The sequence below is a fragment of the Ctenopharyngodon idella genome, chromosome 12 (assembly GCF_019924925.1).
Source record: "Ctenopharyngodon idella isolate HZGC_01 chromosome 12, HZGC01, whole genome shotgun sequence".
In the NCBI taxonomy this organism is placed as follows: Eukaryota; Metazoa; Chordata; class Actinopteri; order Cypriniformes; family Xenocyprididae; genus Ctenopharyngodon; species Ctenopharyngodon idella.
In genome coordinates this window covers 15386867-15414686 of record NC_067231.1, presented here as the reverse complement: position 1 = coordinate 15414686, position 27820 = coordinate 15386867, and the positions used below count along the sequence as shown (strand labels likewise).

General features: G+C 37.1%; 1 protein-coding gene across 3 annotated transcripts in view; it reads left to right on the top strand.

The window, feature by feature from the left end:
* thrab (thyroid hormone receptor alpha b) overlaps positions 1 to 27820 on the top strand; it is a 152091-nt gene that overhangs the window by 100073 nt on the left and 24198 nt on the right. For all 3 annotated transcript variants that reach the window (XM_051914948.1, XM_051914949.1, XM_051914947.1), the window contains one exon: positions 18708 to 18957. In XM_051914948.1, the coding sequence (XP_051770908.1) occupies positions 18902 to 18957 (56 nt within the window). In that variant the 5' untranslated portion in view covers positions 18708 to 18901. The remainder of the gene's footprint in view (positions 1 to 18707; positions 18958 to 27820) is intronic.

Here is a 27820-nt window from a genome sequence, read left to right as displayed (position 1 = left end):
AAAATGTTGCTATAAATGCTATAGAAGAATGGCAAAAATAATAGCTTAAATTAAATACTTTTAGTAATGCTCCAACAACATTTTATGTATGTTTATCAGTCACTTTTACACACTGAATTATTCCACCTGTTTTCTCTTTCCTAAACAAGACTAACTCAAATGACAGACTTTACTTCGTACAGAAAACAGAGCCAAACAATCCAGAGAGGAGCGTGTACTGCAACATGTGCGACTGTGCCCTGATTTTTGATGGGCTGAGAGGTTATTGCCTGGAGATGTGGAGTGTGTTGAACATGTGCATGTTTTAGGCAGCGTTGCAGGAATTTCCACACAGCTCCTACATCTGTGTATTATGGATTTTGAAGGTACAATATGTATGTGTACTAGGGGTGCTAATACGATCCAGGACCACACAGGCGTGGGAGGATGGGACCCGGCTCCGGCACCGGGCCAAAAAAATCAGCCCTCTCCCACAGGCGCCATCATCCTGGTGAGCGCCGCCACCTTCTCGACTTTCAAGGCTGCACAACATCCGGGAGAGGGCCCCTGCTCACCCACCCGGCCCAGCTACCCACCCGCCAGCACCTTTAGTCTCAGGGGTGCGTGCGAGCTCCCTCGGCCCTCCGTATGCCACACCGCCTGACATTTATAGCTCATTACGGAGGTGACTGAGATGAGGAGGTGATGGGTGGAGGTGACAGGTGGGGTGGTGTATGTGGGGAGAGCGAGGTGATATAGGGGCGTGAGGCAGGAGGAGAGCAGTGTGTGGCTGCTTTAAGGGGTGGGTCGCCTGCATCCCACTGGATGGGGGCGAATGAAGCATTTACAGGCCGCTCACACCACAATCTACAGGCTGGTCTACAGTGTGTAATTTTTTTTTTTTTTACAGTACAAGTGTGTATGGTACTGCTTTTTCTCTTTATAAATGTGGCCTTATTTATTTCGCTGGTTTTATTTGCCCTGGTGTTTATGCATTTGGCCGGCAGCTGGTGTGTTTTATTTGTGCCGTGCTGATGCTTGACTTTACGGAGTATGTGTGTGTGTGCACAGCAACAACTGGACATGTTGTTCTGTATTTTATGAGAACTTACAGGACACAAATGCCACTGCCGGCAATAAACACATCAGTTTTCTCTCAAAGCGACAGGCTAGCTGTTCGGCAGAACAATGAGGAATGATATTTCAATGAGGAATGAAATTCCTCAGATCCCCTTTAACCCAGTTACATCTTGCACAACTTAATGCAACTCAAAAGTGTGTCTGATGTTGCGGTATGTGATGTCATTTTTAGGTACATATTGAAAGTGGAGTCAAGGGAAAACCTGGACATATCAGGGAATTTCAAAGACCTGGAATTTTAAAGGGATAGCTCACCCAAAAATAAAAATTCTATCATTATTTAAAAGGTTAGTTCACCCAAAAATGAATTTTCTGTCATTAATTACTCACCCTCATGTCTTCCAAACCTGTAAGACCTTCGTTTGTCTTCGGAACACAAATTAAGATATTTTCGATGAAATCCGAGGGTTTTTGATCCACACATAGGCAGCAACAACATTGCACCTTTTGAGGTCCAGAAAGGCACTAAAGACATTGTTAAAACCATCGTTGTGACTACAGTGTTTCAACCTTAATATTATGAAGCGACGAGAATACTTTTTGTGTGCAAAAACAAAACAAAAATAACGACTTTATTCAACAAATTTGTCTTTCCCCTGTCATAATGCTACGCTATTTTCGTTGAAGAGCTTCAGTGTTGTACGTCTGAACGGCAGCTTAGTATTGGCCGGCTCTGGTCACGTGAGCAGCACGACACATGCCGCCGTTCGGACGTAAACAAAACAAGACAAACATGCATGAAATTATTATATTTAATTCATACGGTGTGCTGCTTTATACTAAGCCATACTTTGTTTACTTGTATGCTATTTATATTTGATATTCAGTGTAAAACTTCCCCTCTACCGTAGCTTTTGAATGTTGTGTTAAATGAAACCGCAAATTTGAAAAACTTGACTTCAGGTGAGAATCGAGAACTACATAAATTACTGTAATTAAATTAATATTTTTTTATGAATGATTTAAAAAGTATTTTAAAATAATAATAATAATAATAATTAATTATTATTTTACAAATAATAATCATTTTTTAATTAATTTTAAATAATTCAATAAATCAAATGTTAATTTTTTTTTAAAAAAATTGTGTGTTGTGAATCATTGAATCATTCATTCTTTCAGCCTATTATTCAAAAATGAGTCATTCACGATTTAATATTATTCTTTATTAAAATTAAAGAGTTTAAGTGAGTTAAATTAAAGAGTTAAAGAGTGAGTGATTTCCCCACTAATGACAGATGTATCATTTTTTTTCTTCCATTTTTTTTTTCACAATCCTCCATAATTTATATCAAGCTATAGAAAAATGGCAGAAATAATAGCTTAAAGGATTAATTCACTTTAAAATTAAAATTACCGCAAGATTTACTCACCCTCAAGCCATCATAGGTGTATATGATTTTCTTCTTTCTGATGAACACAATCTGAGTTATATTAATAAATATCCTGACGCGTCCAAACTTTATAATGACAGTGAACGGGACCAATGAGTATGAAGCTCAAGAAAGTGCATCCATCCATCATAAATGTACTCCCCATGGCTCCAGGGGGTTAATAAAGGTCTTCTGAAGCGAAGTGATGCGTTTATGTGAGAAAAAAATCCATATACAGCAAAAAGGAAGATTTTCAGTATTCTCCTCACACAAAGTAATTGTGCTCCACATTCCAGGTCTTCTGAAGCCAAATGAGGTTTATGAGTAACTTTTAGGATGGGCAATATACATCATATTCTACTGTGTATTATACTACAGAAAAGAGCACCTCAAACATTGTCTTTTTATGGTGGAAAGAAAGTAATATGAGGATGAAACATCGTGGGGGTGAGTGAGCACTGACAAAATTTTGGGGTGAATGGTTTCTTTACACAAACAGCCCTCAGGGGTTTTGAAGTCAGTAAGACCTGCTGTTATGTCTGGTTTTTCCTGCTCTGCGATTGTGGATGTGTCCAGTTTCTGAGTAACTGTGAGGGAAAGAAATAGAGTGTGAAAGAGTGCTAGTGATATAAGAATGAAGGCAATGGTTGCAGCTGAGATTTCAGAGAGTGGTGAATGTGCTGGCAGCGAGTGTGCAGAGCGGAGGGCCTTTGGCCAAAAGACCACACCTCTCAATCTGCTTTAATTCCCAGCATAACCTACTGGGTGTCACTGAGCCACAGGGTTGTCCCAGCCTCTGCCAATACACACACACACATCGGAATTCCCTTTGTTTCCACTTGGACTGACTTCTGCTTCATTCATAAAAATACTGTACCTGTTTATCTGATTGACTGCCAAACCTCACCTGCTGTGTTTGCTCGGAAGTGTGCTGGTGTGTTCAGACTCCGTCAGATATCTCATGCTCTGTGGACAGCAGTTTTATCACGTGACATCTCAGTTCTGTACCGCTGCCCCGGGCACAGACCATCGTGACGTGCATGAACTATACACAAACAAGTAAGGTTTGTGAAGAGGAAAGGAGATAGATCTTTAACTGGGCTTCTGTCTAAACACAGTGGTGACCATTGACCCCACCCGCCTCTCTGACATCTGGCTGTGTTCCATTTCTCTCTCTAGGTGTTTCTCCCTCCTAAAGGCATGCTAATTATGTGTGTAAGTAGTAGGGCTGTCAGTTGATACAAATATTTAATCAAATCAATGTCATAATTTTTGCATTAAACTAACAGTTCTATGTGTAATTATTAGGTTTGGCAATTTGTGTGAATGACACTAAATAAATGTAGTAAATAAATGCATCAGCACTCATCACTCGATAGCATCCATGTACATTATACCATAGCATTTTATCTATCTACAGTAAATGCACAGTAAAATGAAAAAGAAAAAAAAAATCTGCTGTACATGTCATCTGTTTGGTTTGGCCAATCTCTTGTGGGTCTGCAGGACTTCAAGAAAGCATAAAAGCACCATAAAATAATCCATATGATTTATGTGCTGTATTTCAAGTCTTTTGAAGATTATACATTAGAGATTGCATAAGGAATATACTCAAACTGCTGTGACCAGATCAGCGATTCACTGGAACTTGATTTTGTGAACGAATCATTCAGATCAGTTTTGTGAACTGGATCAGTGAATTCAATGAAAGGATCTGGCTCAAAAGAGTCATTCATTCATGATTCGGATATTGCTAATAATGATTATGCCAAAGATAGTTGTCGAGATTTTCAATGAATAACGACATAGGGCAAATTAGCGTGAAACAACAATCCCATAAAAGCGCAGATGGGAGTGAAAGTTTTACTGAGACTGCACATTAAAGAACACAGACACACAAAAAACAATGAGTAAAATTTACTTAATTTTTCTTTGTCAAGTTTTTGCACATTTTTAAGTAGATTTCACATATGGAATTAAGTACACTCTACTTAACGTAGTAACAAAGACAATAAGTACTTTTAACTTCCAGTTTGAGGTTGAGTAATTTCTATTTATTAGTTTCTTTGCAATACTTTTTACTCAAACAATATAACACTGAATTAAACCACGCTTTTAAAGTGTATGCTTTATTTAGAAATATCCAAGTAAATAATACAATGGATATTGTGTAGACACCATATCTACATAATAGAAATAACATGGCACCTGAACACGGAGACCTCAATATTTGGTACACAATACACAATGACGGTAACATTCGATGGATCGTTTTTGAGAAGGAATGTGTCATCACATCAAAAGCAATGATAAAACAGTATAAATACAGCTGGAAAACAGCGAAAAAATCAACCTTATTAATTATTCAAGGCCCAGCGCATGATGGGGACACAAGTATCAGAAAAGTTCTGAGTCAATACAAGTTTAATTCTTATCACTGTTATAATTTCAGAGGTGAGAACTGGCAGAACGGTAAGTTATTGAACTAATATTCATTTTCATGGTATTCCACATGCAAAAAGAGAAGAAATAAAATAATAATTAATAAGTGCTTTTTTTGTTTGTTTTTAGTTTTTTTGCAAATTATGTTCTATTTACCATGAAGGCTAAAAGTAGCAGTTATTTGCAATAAGTGTAAACAGTAATTAAATGCTATTTATTTTTTATACTGGCAGATACATACTATTTGCACCTCAGTATTGTTGTAAATTAACAGGATGCAATAATAACAGAGTGTAAATTATTTTATCATTATTAAACACTCGTTAGGCAATTTACTTCCACTTTCAGAACATTTTCTTCATTTTTATTGAAAATAAATGCCTTTCTGATGTGATGGGAAAAGGGAGAATAGAGAGCTCGGCAGAAGGCAGATTCGAACCCGGTCAATCACGTCGCAATTTAGTTTTCAGCGTCCAACGCGCTACTACCTACATCACTGAAGCCATTAATCACATGTGTTGACTTTAACCTTGTATGACATTGATGGGCAGGGCTACTGTAAATGTGCACTTAGTAATAAACACTCTGAATAATCTTGTTTTCCGTTTGCATTAAGATTATTTTTATTACCACACTGGCAGATATTAATAATTTTTAAGTAAAATGCACTTAATTTAGATCCCCCTAGAAAACAAGACTAAATATCTTATATCATTTTCTTATATAGAAAATCCATGTTGATTTAAGTATTTGTACTTGAAATAGGACAAAAAAATATTCAAAGCATTTTTGCAGCGTGAATGAATGAATGAACTATTTAAACATCACTTGCACTTTAAAAAGGGGGAGGAGACCGAAGGAAACTCTGGGTTTACCGAAAAAAAACCCTGCTCCCGACCAGGTTAGGTTCACAGAGTAAGTTACCATGACTCTGAGTAAGAGTTAGAAATGGGCTTAACTTGGGTTTGATATACCTCACTTTCTGAAACAGAAAACCCAGAGTTTCCCTCATTTCAGGGTTAACATACTCTGAGTTTTCACTTAACCTCCTTTCTGAAACGGGCCCCAGGTGCATGTGATCTTTTAAAAACGCAGGCACAAAATGGATTAAGACACGCTTTTTTAGGGCGGTAAATAATGGCGCAAATACCAAATAAATTGATTACCGCAAACCTTAGTAAATCATGTTGCATGATTCATTTAAATAGTCTCCTCCCATAAACTTTGCAACTGAAAGGGAAACTCGTACAAATGCATATGCAATAAGGTTAGCCGCAAAAAATAACACCTTTCCATCACCAATTCTTCACTTTGAGTCTTTAGTAAATCCTGACAGTAGTTTTTTAGCGCCAAAATAAGGTTGTTAGGCCCTAATGTATGCAACAGTGGATAATCACTTTTATGGTGTTTTTTTATTGTTGTTGTTGTTGTAGTTTTGGGGCCACACTGGAATCCTTATTCACTTTCATTATATTGAGAAAAGTGGCCAAAATATTCTTCAGAGATTCACCTTTTGTGTATGTCATACAGGTTTGGAACAACTTGAGGGTGAGTAAATAATAACAGATGTAATTGTGATATTCTTTAAATTTCATTATAAAAATTGCAAATGGCTTTACTTTTGATAAACACCTTTTTCCCATTTACTGATCAACCAGTGCTCTACTAATGACATTGTATGTGTGAGACACCTGATGTGGCTCCAATCACTTGTAATCAGCTCTGAAAGTTTCAATTATGTTTTTAGAAATCACACAGAATGAAGCAGTTATAATGTCAAATTGAATAAGTTTTTAAATATATTTAATTAATAGCATGTGTTTAACTTTGACAGCCCTAAAAAGTAGGTCATTAGATGGAGAGCTGTGCATTTGGCTTTACGTTGCGTCAGAGGCAGAGCAGTGCGCCATCTGCCACGTTCTGAGGGGAAGTTCACAGCCTCCTGACATTGAGCATGCATCTGACTGCAGTGAGATCACTTGATAAGTTGCTAGACTCAAGCAATTCCTATTGGTATACCGTAATGAAAAATAAATGCTGAAGCATCCGTCTTAAAGTAAATCTTAGGTTTTTTATGCCTGACTGACTGGCCTTGTGAAAGATTAATGGGGCATGATTTAACTATGCACAAAAGCCGGCAAACCCACAGAGAGCTTGGCGAATCTTCCTTTTGTGAACGTCAAAGTTTTGTTTTTTTGATTGATTCACCTTAGAAATGGTGAGATTGGGAGGGGAAAAGCCTCTAATTTGTTTTTCAAATACAATCACATTCTTGGCAGCGTCTTGACCTGTCTTTGCCAAAGGCATGGTGGAATGAGGGAGGAGGCCGTGCGCTCTTTGAAGGGGAGTGTTTGTGTGTGTTGGGGGGGCTGGGTCAGTTTCCCACAATGCCCTTCATTTCCCCTTTTTGTTTCCCCCTAAACATCCGTCTGTGCCTAAGGGAAGTGACTTTGTCAGACCAGTCTGTACTCTGCATCCAGCCTTTCGGTGTCAGACTGACCTTACGCAAGATAACCATAGTCTCGCTGCGTAGTCTAGATCTTGATCCACTCCATTAATTTTCCTTTGAGCTGGAGAAGATGCTAAACAGACACAAGCAAAATTTCTCCTCAGATAAGATGGCGATTATTCAAACGCAATATAAGTCTGAGGTGATTAATGTTGTAAAAGTGTTAGAAAGGGCTATGTCTGCCAAAAGAAGCTCCCTCCCCGTCCATCAGGACATATTCTACAGGTTGAGATGAGCAGTAGTAGACTATTATGTTATTGCCTGCACAATCACATTTGACTTTTTGAGATTATTGTCAAGGTAAAGAAATTTGTTTTGTAGATTGCACATGTTCTGTTTACAAATATTTAGAATTTTAAATGTGTGTGTGTGTGTATATATATTATTACAATTTAAAATAGCTGTTTTTTATTTGAATATATTTTAAAATGTAATTTATTTCTGTGATGCAAAGCTGAATTTTCAGCATCATTACTCCAGTCTTCAGTGTCACATGATCCTTCAGAAATCATTCTAATATGCTGATTTGGTGCTCAAGAAACATTTATTATTATTATTAATGTTGAAAACAGTTGTGTACATTTTTTTTCAGGATTCTTTGATGAATAGTGTATAATGTTACAAAAGCTTTTCATTTCAGATAAATGCTATTAATATAATTGCTATTAATCAAAAAATCCTGAATTTTTTTTTTTTTAAAGGAACACTCCACTTTTTTTTTGAAAATAGGCTCATTTTCCAACTCCCCTAGAGTTAAACAGTTGAGTTTTACTGTTTTCGAATACATTCAGCCGGAATGAGAGTATAGTTCCTAGCCATATCGTTCCATATCGTATAGTTCCTTTTTATTTTCCGTCGGTCTTAGTACACGATGTAACTACAGAAGAGTCAAGTTTTAAATAGGAAAAATATCGAAACTCTTTGGTCATTTTTGAGCGAGATGCTAACGGTCTAATCAGATTCAATGAACTATGCTAAGCTATGCTAAAAGTGGTACCGCCAGACCCGGAGATCGGCTGAATGGATTCAAAAACGGTAAAACTCAACTGTTTAACTCTATGGGAGTTGGAAAATGAGCCTTTTTTTTAAAAAAAAGTGGAGTGTTCTTTTAAATTCACCCACATCATATGTAAACAATGTGCAATCCTTAAAATAAATATAGTATAAATTCCATGTATTTATACAATTTTAAATTACTATCTATCTCTCTTAAATTCTATCTATCTATCTATCTATCTGATCTAAAATTTTAGCAATTTTATGTAAATTTCATTTACTTTCATTAAATTCCATTGTATCATATATCCATCCTGCACACTGAAAGATCTATACTGTTTGACCACTTTTCTCTCTTCTTTCATCCTCTCTCTTTCTGCCCATATCTAAACCATTTATCATCCACTCTTTGTAAACCTGACATGTAACAGTAACTACTAAAAGGTCAACTACCCAGAGACGGTAATCAGGCATGTGGTGAATTACGGAGGCAGTTTAACCTGCCATCCATCAGGCAACTTATCAGCCCACTCCACCTAATGTAAACAGCGAACGCTGGGAAGGAGGGCGAGTGAGGCAGGGTCTAAAATGAACACTCACCAAGTACCAAATGAAGACAAAAAGTAGCTTTGGTGAGGTTTTTTTTAAATCTTTGGTGAGTTTCTTTTTTTTAAGTTTATCTTTATCTGTCTCAGTGCCTTTGCAACAGTTACAAGGAAGGTGTTGCTTCCGTTTTATCTTCACACGAAGGTGCTACTCAGCAAACGTTATTGGTGCATTATATCTTTTAGTTAGGCTGAGATTTGCAGTCAACCAACATAGCATTTTTCAGTCCCTTTGACATTGAAAATGTTCTTTTCGAAGGCGATGAGTTGGTTGGTTATATAAGGATCTCTTCTTGCGTTGTCTTCTTTGTGTAACATTCATTATAGGATGGTGCACTCTGACTAGCGTAATGGCATTTGCAACCCATGGCCTTCACTGAGATCATATCAGATCACAGTCCGGAATCTTTATCTCCTGGATCATCAGTGCTCTGTCATTAGCTGTTCATAAGTGCGCTGACCAACCTGCCAAACCCCAACACATAAGAATGCCTATCTTTTAACCAACTTTTTTATATACTTATTGTGTAATTTAATTGTACATTTGTATGTAGTAAAACTGTTTATATATAAATATAATTATAATCTTACTGTCTTGGTGAGAAAAGAGAGAGATTGGCAAATTAGTAGAGATCGCTTCACACTGCAACATACTAACTAATTATTCTTTTTCATGCTGCTTTGAAACCAGCATTTTAAAGCACTCAATTAAGGGCAAGAAGAAAGTGAAAACAGAGGAAGAGGGAGAAACAGAGTCTACTTTCTTCTTGCCAATTAAAAAGTTTTAGTGCCGCGTTTGAGAATGCACAAAACAGCGACAAACTTACGGCAAGAAAAATGAGGCCGAAAACCTTACTCAGCTGCACCTGCTGCAGTTTTTATATCCAATGTATGCACTGTGTCAACATATATGTCAAGCATTGCTCCTTCACACACACAACATATACACTCTTGCACACATTTGGCTTACGTACACAGGTGCAGTGTCAAAGAGACCTGCAATGCTCCAGTTTAAAATTTATGTGGCCTTTGTGCATTTTTGGCTTCCTTTGCACTTTTTTACGACACACTCATACACACACACATACACACACTAAAACAAACAGTCATCATTAACAAACACCACCTCTCCTTTTTTCCTTGTTTATGGCCCTATGCTGAATAAACTTAATCTGCTGTGTTCTTCCTCTCTTTCTGTTTCTCCCTGGTGTCCCTCCTGCCCCTGTTCTCAGTCAGTTGCATGTTTAACAGGAACTCTGGCTTTTAAAGCTACATTTATAGATCCCGTGTGTTTGATTGTATGGGGCTTTATGACTTTGACCTTGACTGAAAAGGAGGGAGAGGAGACTCCTACAGCAGAGAGGAGACTGTCCGTGTGTACGTTTTAACCTTGTGATGAAGATGAGATGCCTTGAAAGCATATATAGTTGACCTAAAATTCAAATACAGTGATCATTTACTCAAACTCATGTATCTTGTTAAAGGATTAGTTCACTTTCAAATGAAAATTAGCCCAAGCTTTACTCACTCTCAAGCTATCCTAGCTGTATATGACTTTCTTCTTTCTGATGAACATAATTGAAGAAATATTAATAAATATCCTGACGCATCTGAGCTTTATAATAGCAGTGAACGGGACCCAAGAGTATGAGCTGAAGAAAAAGCTTCCATCCACATCCATCCATCATAAACGTGTACTCCACATGGCTCCAAGGGGTTAAAAAAGGCCTTCTGAAGCGAAGCGATGCGTTTGTATAAAAAATATCCTTATTTAAACAAGTTATGAAGTCAAATATCTAGCTTCCGCCAGAACGCCATTCATATTCAATTTACGGAAAAACAGAACTGGCGCTGCATTAGTTCCGTAAGTTGAATAGGGAAGGTGTAGGACATACAGCATAAGCTTTTTGAAAAATACGGAAGGCGGTCTGGTGGAAACACTTGCAAAGGCGAGCATTTGTGTTTATGAAGCATATACATTTTAATTATTTTTTTTTTTTAGAAAATGACCGATCGTTTCGCTAGATAAGACCCTTATTCCTCATCTGGTATCGTTTAAAGCCCTTTGAAGCTGCACTGAAACTGTAATTTTGACCTACAAACCGTTTGGGGTCTGTTGAAGGAGAATAATCCTGGAATGTTTTCATCAAAAACCTTAATTTCTTTTCGACTGAAGAAAGAAAGACATGAACATCTTGGATGACATGGGGGTGAGTAAATTATCAGGAAATTTTAATTTGAAAGTGAACTAATCCTTTAACCATTTGACTTTCTTCCATTTGTGGAACACGAAAGGAGATGTTTAGCAAAATGTCCAAGCTGCTCTTTTCCATAAGTCTTATTCGGCTGATTGTTTCTCATGCGGGCGTAAGGTATTGTCAACAATTACAGGGGCTAGTTGATGATTTTATTGCAGTCTAAGTCCAGAATGTTTTTCTCCCACCACCTGCATAAAAATTACTAAACAACTTACTTTTTTTTTTTTTTTTTTGAATGGTGCTCAAATAACTCACCATTCAAAGCAAGTTGAATAAAAACTTCAATTTTTAAGTTTTTTTTTTTTTTTTTTTTTTTTTTTTTTTTTGCTAGTTTCAGCCCGACGCTGAAGTCCTGCGCCACGTTGTTTAAATAGCAAATACATTTGCACTACGCAAGTACACTCTGCTTATTACACACACAGGGATACACAGCAGCCCACAAATATGCCATATATTAAAAATAAAAGGATTACAATGTAAAAGATTATTATTGTGTGCATAAAGATAAAAATGCTTTGGTGGAATCCGGCTTGTCCCGTAGGTGGTTTGCTTGCGTGCAAGCTGCTCCGTTAGAGAAGCATTCAGTTTTTCCCACTTGCAAATTCCGCCATGTCAATAGCGAATCCGCCATGGTGCGAGCGCAACTGGCTTTTAAAGGGAATGGGAGATGAGACTCTGATTGGTTTATTGCATGTTATGCCCAAAACACATCCATTACTCATTAAGAGAATAGGGACAACCCTTTTAGGTCATGCGCCGGGCGTGCCGACCATTTTTCCCGTCATTAAACTAGCAAAAGTGGATTCGGACACGCCCTAAGTGCACTTGCACCGTGTGCTTTAGACCATGCGCTTAGATCGTTAAAATAGGGCCCAAACTGTCTTTTGAAGACTTGAAAAAATAGTGCATGAGGACTACTTTAATGATGTTTTTATGCCATTTTATAAAACGGTTAGTTCCTGTCCTTTATTCTAATTAATCAATAACTGTGTTTTATTCACAATAAAACACGGCAATGAACGCTTCACCAAATGGTTCTGTGTATCACTACACAACACCCTTAGCAACCACTCTTAGCAACGTAAACTGTTTGTTCTCAATTGATATTGTTAATTGAAGCTTACTGTATTATGTAGAAGAGTATTATGAGAAAGAGATCGAGTAAGCGTGTTTACCTGCATTCAGATTTAGCATTTTCCTTCAGGTCAGTCCTTTGTTCATAATAAATAAATAAATCTGTTTAAATGTCCGATTTATCATCTTGTCCTTTTAACATTTAAGGGGTTTTCACGTGACTGACAGCGCTAGTCAAAGCATTTGTCAGTTGCGTCTTGTTCTGTTTTCAAAACAATTCAATCTTTTCAATGTAAAAGTCTTCACTACTGACTGACACACTCATAAAGACAGTCTTTGCCGCCATCTAATGGAGTGAAAATGTAACTTCTGTTGCTGTTCATGGTCAGGGACTATTTTTTCTGGCGGAAGGAAGGCTTTTAGAAAAAGTTTAATTCATGAAAGTTGCATTGATACATATTTCTGGCTTTAATATTTGTATTGTGTGGTAACTATTTTATAAAAGCAATAAGGTACGCGAGGCTAGTGCTGTATTGTGAATAAGTCACGGCTGAAGGGCGTTGTTAGGCATGATGCAAAGCGGAGTGCCTGCAACGCCATATTCACGATAAAGCACAGCCTCTCGTACATTATTGCTTACTTAGAGCTTGACAGCCACATTCCCCATTCACTTTTATTGTATGGAAGAGAGCAGATTGATCATTCCTCAAAACATCTAATTTTCTGCTCCACACATGAAAAAAAAAGTTATACAGGTTTGAAATGAAATGAGGGTGAAAAAAAAGAAAACAGAACTTTTTTAATTTTGCTTGAACTATCCCTTCAAGGGCCGTCCACCAATCAGGAGTCACCATTAAAAGTACCGTATGAGCAGCTTTTCTCTCATAACTCATAATCCTCTCGAATCCTTTGTGTTAATCGTTGGAGACTAATTATTGTGATTAGTTGCAGCAGTCCCACAGAGCGTCACCGTTGTTTTGGTAATAAGCAGCTTAAAAACATTTACACACACTCTTAACTCTGTGCACAATAGAGGTGAACACACACATCAGCTGGACGGGCAGATGAAAAGGCCTGTTAGGCTGGCGAATATGCGAACAGGCTGGTCGGATGAAAGATGATAGGCCAGCTGAGCATTAACTAATGCAGAACAAATGTCCTCTTGGCTTCATTGTCAAAGGGTTGCATCACACACTAGCCATGCGCTTGAATAGCCAAGCACTTCTGCAGTCAGAATATAGGCTGGTCGGATGCGACGGTATGCAAGCGTATCTGCACCGTATCAGTGTCATGGAGTATCATGGAGTCCCGCGGCACCTCTCGGCTCTGTGATCGTGCTTTCTCAAGCTTTGAGCTTAAGCCACCGGATCCTTTTCTTTCTTTTCACACACAATAAAATGATCTAATTCCCCTCTCTGGTCCAAAGCCACCCATTCATAGACCGATTCAGAGGGCCCGCACAGCATGTACCACGTCGGTTTGTGTTTGGGGAGTTCGCTTAGTAACTGTGAACATAATAGATACCAAAGAAACATTGATATACACTTACGCATGCACATCTGTCAGCAGAACACTTTGTGAATTTGACTCGATATATCAGTTTTCACTTAAGACTTTGTAGAGGAGGCCAGACAACTTTAGTTGTAGAAAGACTTAGGGTTGGGCGAGATGGGCCAAAAATCATATTTCTGTATTTTTAGACTGAATGGCGGTATACAATGTATATCCCTGTATTTTCTCTGTATTTTAAAGGGGCTAAAAATGTTCAGTTTTATTATCATAAGGCACACAATGGGTAAATTAAGCTTGTAAAGTGTGTTAAAGGGCAAAACACTTTTGGGCTGTGCAGGCTTCACTGCTGAGTTTGCAGCAGCAAACAAAGTTGAACACTTCATATTGCTGTTTATAGTGCTGTTGTAAATGGGATTGGAAGTACTTTCACTTTTCAAAGCAACCTGTGTGTGGCATTCTCTGCATGATTAAATGGTTTTGCTACACATAATCGCCAAATAGTTAAACTAGAACTGCAACTATGATTTTTTTGATTATTGATTTTAGATGTTTTGATTATTTTTGATAATTTGTCAACTATTTTTTAATTAATCAATTCATTGTATTTACTATGTATGTATGTATGTGTGTGTGTGTGTATATGTATGTATGTATGTATGTATGTATGTATGTATATATATATATATATATATATATATATACAAACAATGCTCAGCGTAAATGAGTACACCCCCTTTGAAAAGTAACATTTTAAACAATATCTCAAACACAAAAACAATTTCCAAAATGTTGACAAAACTAAGTTTAATATAACATCTGTTTAACTTATAACATGAAAGTAAGGTTAATAATATAACTTAGATTACACATTTTTCTGTTTTACTCAATTTAGGGTGATGCAAAAATGAGTACACCCCACAACAAAAACTACTACATCTAGTACTTTGTATGGTCTCCATGATTTTTAATGACAGCACCAAGTCTTCTAGGCATGTAACGAACAAGTTGGCGACATTTTGCAACATGGTAGCATCTTCTCTTTCAGTATAGAGCAGGACATCTGTGAATTCATGATGCCATCAATGAAATGCAGCTCCCCAACACCAGCAGCACTCATGCGGCCCCACATAAGGACACTGCCACCACCATGTTTCTTTGTAATCCTCACCTTTGCGACGCCATACAGTTTTGAAGCCATCAGTTCCAAAAACATTTATCTTGGTCTCATCACTCCAGAGTATAGAGTCCCAGTAGTCTTCATCTTAGTCAGCATGGGCCCTGGCAAACTCTAGACGGGCTTTTTTGCGCCTGGGCTTTAGGAAAGGCTTCTTTCATGGACAGCACCCATGCATGCTATTCCTCTGCAGTGTACGCCGTATTGTGTCACAGGAGAGAGTCACCCCAGTTTGGCTTTCTACTTCTTTAGATAACTGCAGTGAACTTGCATGCTGATTTTCTTCAACCCTTCTCATCAGAAGACGCTCCTGTCGAGGTGTTACCTTCCGTGGACGACCTGGACGTCTCTGTGAGATGGTTGCAGTTCCATCTTTTTTAAATTTTTGTACCACTTTTGCTACAGTATTCTGACTGATAAGTAAAGCTTTGCTGATCTTCTTGTAGCCGTCACCTTTCTGGTGTAAAGAAATTATTTTCTTTCTCAGGTCTTGTGACATTTCTCTTCCATGTGGTGCCATTGCTGACAGAAGGGGTTTTAACACCCTTTTATAGTCAGCTGTCTGCTGGACACCTGTGTAATGAATAATTAGACTCGCCTGTGGTTGAATTCTTGTTAAATTAGACATTTGTAGTCAAAAATTTAGCTTTGCTCCAGAGACTTTCAGTGGGGTGTACTCATTTTGTTTAAAATGTTACTTTTCAAAGGGGGTGTACTCATTTACGCTGAGCACTGTGTATGTGTGTGTGTGTGTGTGTGTGTGTGTGTGTGTGTGTGTGTGTGTGTGTGTATGTATATATATATATATATATATATATATATATATATATATATATAAAACGGTTAGTTCCTGTCCTTGATTCTGATTGGTCAATAGCTGTGTTTTATTCACTACACAACACCCTTAGCAACCACTCTTAGCAACGTAACCTGTATGTTCTTTGTTAATTGAAGCTTACTGTATTATGTAGAAGAGTGTTGTGAGAAAGAGAGATCGAGTGAGCGAGTTTATTATCTGCATTCAGATTTTCCTTCAGGTCAGGCCTATGTTCATAATAAAAAAATCTGTTTAAATGTCCGATGTATTATCTTGTCCTTTTAATAGTTAAGGGGTTGTACCATGACTGACAGCGCTACTCAAAGCATTTGTCAGTTGCGTCTTGTTCTGTGTTCACAACAATTTTAACTTTTCAATGTAAAAGTCTTCGCTACTGACTGACTCACTCATAAAGACAGTCTTTGCCGGCATCTAATGGCGTGAAAATATAGCCTCTGTTGCTGTTTATGGTCAGGGTCTATTTTTTCTGGCAGAAGGAAGGCTTTTAGTAAGAGTTTAGTTCATGAATGTTGCATTGTTACATATTTTTGGCTTTAATATTTGTATTGTGGGGTAACTGTTTTATAAAAGCATTAAGGTACTTGAGGCTAGTGCTGTATCATGAATAAGTCACGGCTGAAGGGGTTGCAGGCACTCCGCTTTGCATTGTGCCTAACAACGCCCTTCAGCCGTAGCTTATTCACAATACAGCACAGCCTCTCGTACCTTATTGCTTTTATAAAATGGTTACCACACAATAATATGTAACTAAAGAAAATCAAACTCATACATGAACAGAACAGGGAAATAGATCAAAAACAAACTCAAAACAGGTATAACCCTGACAACTATAGGTTTAGGGTTAGGATGAGGGTTTGATTTAGGGTTAATTGCATGCAATTATGCATACTTTCTAGTTATTTCTACAGAAAGTACATGTAACATGTAACAACGACACTGTAAAATAAAGTGTTACCTACATTTGTTACAGTATTTATTAATCTTTGGTAATGTTAGTTAATAAAAATCCAGCTCTTTATTGTTTGTTCATGTTAGTTCACAGTGTATTAATTAATGTTAACAAATACAACATTTGATTTTAATAATGTAATAGTAAATGTTGAAATGATCATTAACTAAGATTAACAATTGCTGTAGAAGTATTGTTAATTCTTAGTTCATAACTTAAGTAGTTACTAATGTTAACTAATGAATCCTTATTGTAAAGTGTTAAGATACATTTTAAAACAACAATTACTTTTGAAGCAGAGGTTAAAAATCACTAAATTAAAAATGAAAATTAATAAAAACAAAACAACAGACTAAACCGAACACAATCATCTAAACATATTAATTGTACTACAGTAGTCACTTTACAGTTATTGCACTTTAAAATTTAATAAACGGTTTAAAATGATTAATAAACATAAAACAAAAGTTTTAGTAAAATATATAGTCAGAATTATTATTGATGTCCTATTCTACTGCACTTTGTCTATTTGCATGCGTGCTGGTGCTTCTTCAGTGAAGTGTGTGAAGTTTATCAGAGACACATTTGCTGTTAGGATGAGACTTTATGCAAAATGGAAATACTTGCGACTTGCTAACATTTACAGATGAGAATATACCTCTGAAACACAAGTTATGCATTGAGGAAAACACTTCTCGTACAGCACAGCATCCGTCAGCACATGTACAGTATCTGTCAGAACACCTGACAGGCTATATGTTTAAAAGCTAGTTTGAAGCGCTTAATATAAAGCATGTCCCATGTTTACGATAATTTGGATCTTGCTCTTTCCCTGCAGCTGCTCACTCTGTGTCTTCACTATTTTTCAGTTGTGATCGCAACATCGAACAATTTGATCTATACGATATAAATTGGTTTTGAAAATATAATGATAAACTTTACAAAATACCTCCCAGCCCTAGAAATAATCCTGGATCAGTGGCTTTTTTGGACAGTGTCTGACCATATTGACCTGTGACAACAACAAAACAGAGACTAAATTTGGGTACTGGCTTGTTGCGTTGCCAAATCCCTAATTTGCTCATACACGTAGACTTCCTTTGTCTAATCTCATCGGTTATATTTAGATTTGAGTGTCTATTTCAGTATAGTAACATTTGCATACACGATTAAGCCTAAATACACAGTATAAAGACTGCAAGACTTTAAAGACTGACTTTTTTTTTTAATTTTCAGGTGAACTGACCGGTTAAATGGTCTAACTCACCACATTCTAGTGGCCTGTAGATAATTTTCTCAGTATCCCGCCTCCTAATCCAGATTATCTAGGCAGTCGAGGCCTTGCGATTTACACAGGTTTTGAGACACGTTGATGCCAAAGAAGTGAAAGAGCAGCCTGGTGTTGCACGTGAGCTCCTGGGTTTGCACAGGGTACGTGGTACAGGGGAAGATGGGATTATGGCTCACTTAATCGGAGTTGTTTCCTGGAAAGTGTGCTTGTTGTCTCCAGCGAGCCGGTTATACTCAAGAGAGCTCATGGGGAGCATGTCACGTGGGACAGACAACTAAAAGTGGAAGAGGGATGCACACATATATGAAACTCAGTTTCAGACTAGACTAGAATGTAGACCAGAGATATTATACTCAAGTATTTTATTGATATTTTGATATTTATTTATATATATATATATATGTGTATATATATATATATATCATTGATATATAATTTTCCCTCTAACACACACATTTTCTTGTCCATTCTTGTTCACACATTCTTGTCCATCATCGTAAGTTTGGTATTGCAGCACTCTGCATTGATTAGCACACATGCTAACTTTGATTCTGTCTTGTTTTGCAGACCTCATCACATATTGCTGCATTATCATTGGGCGTCTGGGTTGGAGAGTGAGGCGGGCTTGGTTTGCGAGCGTCGCTCCACAAAGCCGTCCGATGACTGTCTGACTCATCACAACCCGCGAATGACAGGCGTGCATTCGAGGGTGGGGCCCGCCTCAGTCTCACATGATTGGCCGCTGGATGGAAATAAGGTGAATGGAACACATGCCCAAGGAGCAAGACCCAAACCAATCAGAGGGAGAAGAGAAACGGTGAGCCTGTTAAGAACTGATTTCATAACAGATTCCAGAGTCATTAGTCAATCTGTGATGTTAGTCATAATGCCGGGCTACACAATGTTTTTGTCAGTTAAGATAGTCACTGATAATGTTTCCATTACCCTGTTTTTATGCGCATTTTGAAGTATCGCATCAGAAACGAGTGATGGAGACACCAAATTTAAAAGAAAAAAATTCCTTTAATTCGCAATTACGCTGGCCTGAGGTGGTTTTTGACTTGTGCGAAAAAGAGTTAATGGGAATAATGGGAAATGGAAACGCATTTGCCAAAATAAATTTTGACATAGCGAACATTAAACTCACGTGACTAATCGGCTGTTTCCGCTGATGGTTTTTTATTTACTGTTGGTTACTAGGTTACCAATACCATAGGCGTCGATTTATGTTTTTGCCAGTGGGTGCCGACACTCCGTCGTGTCTTTTTCTCCATGCAATTGTGTGCCTAATGATCTCATTATTCAAAAGGTGTTTGCATCTCACGAAGAGAAAAATAGACTGCAAATATGTTGAGAGTATTGTGGAATTTTCTCAAACCACTGCCTGCTGCTGCTTCTGATTAATCTTAGAGGGAAAAGCTGCCCATAACTGCTGGTCTAGGATCAGCTTTCTCTGTAATAATAGCATATTGGATTGGCAATCGATATAGTGCGTAAGGTTTCTATTTACAACATGTTTTGCAGCGTTAAGCAATGTAGCCAATCACAAGTTATCTGTTGATTTCTTGAACTCAAAGGCCAATCAGAGGTGTTTAAGTTAGCACTGAAAAAAAACAGTGTTTTGGGCGGCGAGTGGATTTTGAGTTCCCCATGCTCGCAAAATCCTCTCATTATAACAAAATAAATACAGTGTAGACATTATGTAAATAAGAAATTCATTGTGCAGTCAGTTTAGTTTATTATAACAGAACTTTGTGAGATCGCATTGAACTAAGATGAGGGACAGCTTTTTATTGATTATAAAGGGAGCCCTTTGTGCGCTTTTATGCCAAATCACGCATGCAGTATGCATGTTTTTTTTTGTTTTTGTTTTATGATAAAATGAATAGAGAATATCTTCGCGAATCACCATGACACCCTATGTCTATATATGGCATGTCTATATATAGATTATACCAAAATCGGGCTGATATCGTGTAGTCTGAACCCGGCATAAGAGTTTGTCTGTATGGGCTGTAAAGTTGCCTGTGCTCCTTGCTTCTGTGTATGTGTGGTTATCGAATTTTATTTCACGTAGTGACGCTTCGGGAAACTCAAATTTTCTGGTCAATGCACACAGTCTCCTACATAATTCAGTTTTCCTGGTAACTGGCTCCATTTGTATGTGTAGATCTCACAGTGAGTGCGGTGTTGGCTCTACGCCGTGCTTTTGAATCTAAAGGCAGGCGCTAAGAGACCAGCCTTTACCTCACCATCTACTCTACACACATTTTATATAAGGCCTGGAGCCAGCAGGAAAGTTAACTAAAGCCTTAGAGAATGCCTGTTACTGTCCAAAGTCAGCACACACTCAAACCTTACATGCAAACATACACACACACACACACACACACACAGACACACACATGCTGCTGTGTAGGCTTTTGGTTTAGCAGGACGGCACAGACTGCCCCCTCACGTTCTAAAAAAGAGTTAGCTTTAGAGCCAATAGCAATATTTCTGCATCAAGTCTTCCTTCTCAGTGTATGTGTGTAAATGTCTAATGTGTAATTGGGCAATTTCTTTTTTTAGCAGATCTCTTGTCGCTTTTCCAATTCGCTGACCGCAGATACCTAATGGATACCTAAAGGGGAGGTGTGTTGTTACTGTGTCACAGTGGTCGACTAGGTTGGCTAATTAGAGAGGTCGATGATTAGTGAGGTTGACTAATCTGTGTAGCCTTTTCTGTTTATAGTGCCACCAAACTAATATGAAAAAGATATAAATATAAATCTTAAAATTTAAAATGAAAATTGAAAGTTTTTTTAAAAATTTTGAAAATTGAAAATATAAAAATAAAAGCTAACTAATAGTAATTAATAAATGCTATAATAGTATATAATTCCAAAATAACACTATATATATATATATATATATATATATATAACATTAATATGTAATATTTTTACAATAAGCAACAGTGTTATTTTAGTAATATTAAAAGCTAAATTTATAATAGACGTTTACCTTTTACCAGTTTACACCCAGCTTAATGCATTATCCTCTAATTATCTTTAAATGTTATTCAAGATTAACAGTCATTAAATCAATTAGGCTTGAGAGCAAGTGAAAACGTTCCAGCCTGCTCAAGCGTTTTCAACGCAATCATTAGTTCTCGCATTTAATTACACAGAAGCATCGTCAGGAACACAGGAGCTTCTTCGCAAGGCCATACATCATTACTCCAACAGGACTTTGTCTTAGCTGCAGACCCTTGTTATGTGTGTGTGTGTGTGTGTGTGTGTGTGTGTGTGTGTGTGTGTGTGTGAGTGCATATAATGAGCAGGACCCTAGGAATGTGGGGTCAGATTCCCAGCATGTTCGCTCAAAAAGCGATTAAACGAGGGCCCTTCAGCTTAATTACACCGAGGCCACCTGTCAGTAGATTAGCTGATCATGGAGCACAGCATTCTGGGTTAAATCAAAGAGCAGGAGCAGCAATCACACGGCTCTGTTCATCTTAATAGAGCTGATTTCTTCTTCTCCTACTTTCATTACTTGCTCTCCTGCTTCCTCACCACCTCTGCTGACCGCCTCTGAGTCACCTTCCCAAACCTTATGTCCGTATTGGTTCAGCTGTTTCTTTTCCTGTTTACTCTATATTTTAAAGGTTAATTGTGTAATTTCTGCGCCATTAGCAGCAAATTGCAACAAAAAAAAAGTGAGTGAGAACTAGCCTCAAACACTCCCACAATCACACCATTGGTTGGGCCAGTGCTGATACCATAAGTTTATATCATGTAAACTCATATTACTGTTTAGAGTATGTTCCAAACAGAATCACTTGATTTACTGTAGATTTTATTTGATGTTTGTTGGCACTATTACAGCCAAGTTTTATTCCGATCTTCCGATCTTCATCCAAATTGTTTAGTGTGTGCTAAATTAACTGTATCAGGGCGTTCCACACACATCTGGGCTGATTTCATACTTGAGATGTATGGAGAAGAACCAGGCATGTTCAAACACCACATGCCTGTTTGAGTCAGTGTTCCACAGTGGAAGATTCAGAAGAACTGAATGCTTGTATATTGTTTTAATCTATCCAGGCTGACATCATGTTCCTCTTCACCGTTTACTTTTAAAAGCTCCTAGATTTGCATAAACTCAATTGACAGGATTTTCCTGCTGTTTGCTGTACAGCATGTCTGTCCGCTGGAAAGATGTAATCCACCTTAATCAGACAGACACGGTGCCTGCAGAGCACTGAAGCCTAAACCTGTTTACACAGATTTCATGATGGGTTTGCTTTTTCAAATTTGAATTTTTATATTGTTTTACGATTTTAATTTTATTTAGGATCAATTTAGTTTCATAATTTCATGAGCATATTTGTTTTCAAAAATATATTTTAGTTTTATTTTTTGTAATTCAGTTTTAGAATTTGAGAAATCACCAGAACATTTCAAGAATTATATATCTAAAATAACCAAGACCTTTAAGTTTAAGATTGGCAAAACCTGCAGGAGAAAATTTTACGTACGTTTAAAGGCCAGTTCACACCAAGAATGTTAACTATAAAAATAACTTTAATGATAATATTAGTGTCCAGACTAGCGGACGATATCGTAGTGGTGTGTGATATCGCGATTGTAGATTGTGAACGATTATAATGTCTCCACCGTCTGCTTTTGAAGATTGATCGTAGTATCGTGCTACAGTGCAAATTCTATCAGTTGCAGTTCTGGTCCAATATACTGTACAATGTGACATACGTTCACCTCACATGTTTAGTAAAGCAGCGGTGTGGTTATGTGCACGTGACATTGCAGTTCTTCACAATTATTAAAGTTTATTATTTGCATGCGTTTTAAAGCCTTGCCAGTTAAGCTTTTTATCCGTTTATCCACTGTTCTGACATAAGCTTTTCTGAGTGTGACGATAAAGATAAAGATTTTGACTCACATCTGCTTTGGCCTAAATGGTCTGTCATTCTTTTTTCTTTTATATTTTGTTACCTTGTATTGCTATTTTTTTTTAAATAGGCAAATGAAATAGGCAAATTAGATTCAAAATCCTTAAAGGGATAGTTCACCCAAAAACATTTCTTTGTTCTGCTGAACACAAAGGAAGATATTTGGAAGAATGTTCGTAACCAAGCAGATCTCACCCCCCATTTACTACCATAGTAGGAAAAAAAAAATACTATGGTAGTGAATGGGGGGTGAGATCTGCTTGCTACAAACATTCTTCCAAACATCTTCCTTTGTGTACAGCAGAACAAAGAAATTTATACAAGTTTGGAACAACTTGAGGGTGAGTAAATGATGACAGAATTTTAATTTTTGCGTGAACTATCCCTTTAATACTTAATCTCAGTCACTTTGCACGTCTCTGTCATCATGTTCACATGCTCTGTTGTCATTGTAATGATCCTGTCCCCCATCAAATCAACCAGTGGAACTGTTTGGGGCCAAAGACTTAATTGGATTTTGCATATTTAGCATAGTGTAATCATCAAATAAACCTGCGTCATGCCATATCACCATCTACAGGTGGGATGTCTTCTCCCACAGTCACAGATCAGCCATCTAACTTGTAGAATATGATAACAACAATTTTTGTTGTTTATTATTTTGTGATTTTTTTTTTCTTCCATTTTAGTTAATTTTTTTGTTTAGTTTTTCATTTTTATTATATTAATAACCCTGTAGTTCTCATCTACTGGAAGATTCAAGAAGTGCAGTGTGGCACTAATACACATGCTAACATGAACACATGTTGGAGGAACAGCTTTAGACAACAGCGCCGCCATCCCTCCAGCTAGAGTCACGTGAGCTCCAGGCTGGCGGACTGTTTATCTCTTCTACTCTCTTGTGCAGACATGCCAGCACCCCCCAGACAAATACAGAAAAAGTGTGAATGCACATTTACATACATTTAGTGGTATCCCTTCAGCTCCTTTTCTTCTTTGCTCTTTGCGAGCGTGCACGTGGCTTTTGTTCTGACATTAGCTGGGAGCTGCCAGATCACATTTAGACAGGGTCTAAAATAAGCTCTCATAAAGCTGGCAGAGAGAAGAGAGACAGTGAGGGAGAGCGAGAGAGAGAGAGGGAGGGAAATGGCAAAAATACAATGAGGGATTTAGAAGGAAGGAAATGCAAGGTGGAGTGACTCCAAAACTTCTCTCTGCATAAGACAGAGCGGCCTGACAGACTCTCAGCTTCATGCCACTCAAATCACGGCGCACTCCGCTAACCATTCTTAAAAAGCAAAGCCTCGTTTTCAACACTTTAGCACTGGGAATAATTAATTCACTCCCCCAACAATTGGACATCATTTAGATTTATTTTATCTGACATGGCTTTGAAGAGTCTTTACAAATGCAAGCACACAAGTTTGAGGTCAGTACTCAGTACATTTATAACTTTCTATTGATTAAAGAATCCTGAAATCCTGAATGTAGTTTCCACAAAAAAATATTAAGCAGCACAGCTATTTCACATTGATAATAATAAGAAATGTTTCTTGAGCACCAAATCAGCATATTGGAATGATTTCTGAAGGATCATGTGACACTGAAGACTAGAGTAATGATGCTGAAAATTCAGCTTTGCCAACACAGGAAAAAATTACATTTTTAAATATATTGACATAGAAAACAGTTCTTTTAAATTGTTATAATATTTCACAGTCTTACTGTTTTTACTGTAATTTTGATCAAATAAATGCAGCCTATTTAAAGGATTAGTTTACTGTCAAATGAAAATTACCCCAAGCTTTACTCACCCCAGAAAAAATATTTCATATTTAACAAGTTATGAAGTAAAATATCTAGCTTCTGCCAGACCGCCTTACGAAGAAAGTGTAAACTGCCGTCACGTCGGTTAAATTTTTTCTGTAAGTTGAATAGGGAAGGCGTAGGACGTAGCGTAAGCGTTTGAACTGTGAGAGTTTTACTCTTTCTTCGTTAGTAGAATGCGGTCTGGCGGAAGCTAAATATTTTTGTTTATATTTTTTTTTACACAAATGCATCACTTCGCTTCAATAGGCCTTTATTAACCCGATGGATGGATGTGGATGGAGACACTTTTTCAGCTCATACTCATTGATCCCGCTCACTGCCATTATAAAGCTCGGATGCGTCAGGATATTTATTAATATTTCTCAGATTGTGTTCATCAGAAAGAAGAAAGTCATATACACCTAGGATGGCTTGAGGGTGAGTAAAGCTTGGGGTAATTTTCATTTGAAAGTGAACTAATCCTTTAAAAAATATTTCAAAAATCTCACTGATCCCAAAGTTTTGCATGGTAGTTTACTGTGCTTTTAAATTCAGTGTGGAGTTTTAAGCACTCAAACTTGCATTTTGCTTCTGGGTATTGGGTAGTGTCTTGTGATGGTTCAGTTTTTCCCCAAACTCCTTCCGTCATTTTATTTATTTATATCATTCCCCTGAATTAACCCACTGTCACTGCTTGTACTGTGTTTGTCTTGTCGTAGAGGATGAATGAACCCTCGCTGGATATAAATACGCCACAGAGGTTCAGAGTAAATAAAGTTGAAAATAACTGGAGGTGACAGAACCAGTTGGCATGTTTATGGGCGCTGGCACAATCTCACCGCTCGCTCAATCTCACCGTCTATCGCTCCTAACCCCGGATTACCGCTCGCGAGAGGGATCACAACACCCAATCACAGACCGCGGGAGGGATTAAGAGTGAGAGAGACAATCACTAACGAAGGATTCTTAGAAATATTCATAAAGAACAGTCAGGGGATATTCAGTGTTGGAGAGACAGCGGGCAGAGTTAAAAAAAGAGAGGGAGGGTTGCCAAACGACAGCAAGAGAGAGAGAGTGCATTTATGCAAGAGGCGCATCAAAAAGAACCCAGTTAGACTGTGTTTTTATACGGCTCGCTCCATTGATGTGGTGAAGAGTTATAATCGTGAAGAACAGCGGAGCATTTCGTCTTCACCATGCACATCCTCCAGTCCCACTGCGTTATAAGGTGAGACTCTTCTCCTACCTGTATCGCTCCACAAGCTATGCTGCTCTTGTAACATGTTAACAAGGTTCCCATGATCACGGAAAGACTGCAAATATCAGGGATTTTGAAAGTTGTGATATCTAGATGTGGAAAATAATTTAATCAAAGTTTATTTAATAAAATTTCTATTGTCAATCCATTTTTTAGTTTTGCTAAGATCCAAAATATTTTATCAACTAGAAATTGTGTGCAAGTGCAATCTCAATAAATGCATTCTAAGTCATATTGGTAATATTAGCAATACTGGTTATACTTTTGTTATTATTAGTAGTATGACTAGTAGTAATAGTAGTATTTTATTATTATTACTAATATAGCATATAATATGAATATTAGTTATATTGGTAATATTAGCAAGATTGGTTATACTATTATTATTAGTCGTAATACTAGTAGTAGTAATATATTTTTAGTGTTATTTTATATATTATCAGTAGTGGTAATATGAATAGTGTGCAAATGCAATCTCAATAAATGTGTTCTTAATCATATAGGTAATATTAGCAATATTAGTTATACTGTTGTTGTTGTTGTTGTTGTTGTTAGTAGTAGTATGACTAGTAATAATAGTATTTTTTATTATTATTACTAATAATATAATGTGAATATTAGTTATATTAGTAATATTAGCAATATTGGTTATACTATTATTATTAGTAGTAGTAGTAGTAATATATTTTTAGTAATATTTTTATATTATCAGTAGTGGTAATGTGAATAGTGTGCAAGTGCAATCTCAATAAATGTGTTCTAAATAATATTGGTATTATTAGCAATATTGGTTATACTGTTATTATTAGTAGTATGACTAGTAGTAATAGTAGTATTGTATTATTATTACTAATATAGAATATAATGTGAATATTAGTTATATTGGTAATATTAGCAATATTGGTTATACTATTATTAGTAGTAGTAATTGTAGTAGTGGTAATATATTTTTAGTATTATTTTTTATATTATCAGTAGTGGTAATATGAATATTAGAAATAGTAATAGTAGTATTTTTTTTATTATTATTATTACTAATATAGTATGAGTGACTAGAAAAATCATGAAAAACCCATGGTAATTCATTGGTAGAAAGTGTAGGAAATCCTAAACGATGTGTTCCTGATCTAGGGAATCTACTTCAGAACCCTCAGGTTCTTTTTAGAGTTCTTCTGTGATGCATCGTCGACTGAATGTGCAAATTTCTGATACTTCTGAATTATGTATGCTGCTGCAGCTGAGTATTTAATGAGAAACCATTTTAGTATCATCAGATCGGACCGATTATGAGCCGGCTGTTCGTCACTTTGTGCGAAAAATGATAGTCACTCGTTCCTGGTTCATATTATGATATTACTGTGCAAACTGCAACCTGTCCTTTTGGATGTTACAGCGGTTGTCCTCTGTCCCTTTAATGGGAAAGTTGTGTAGCTCTTCCATTTGGGTTCAGAATAATTGATGTTTCTGTGGAGAGCAAATGCCAACTTGGCTGTTATTTATTTATTTATTTGATTTACCCCTCCCATCCATTTCTGACTAGGCAGCGTCCTCTGAGGTTTCTTTTTATAGTGAGTGTCAGAGTGGAAAAAGCCCTTCCTGCTTTATCTTTCTCTGTGTCTCTGTCTGCCCATCTGCCTATCTTTCTGTTTATCTTATCAC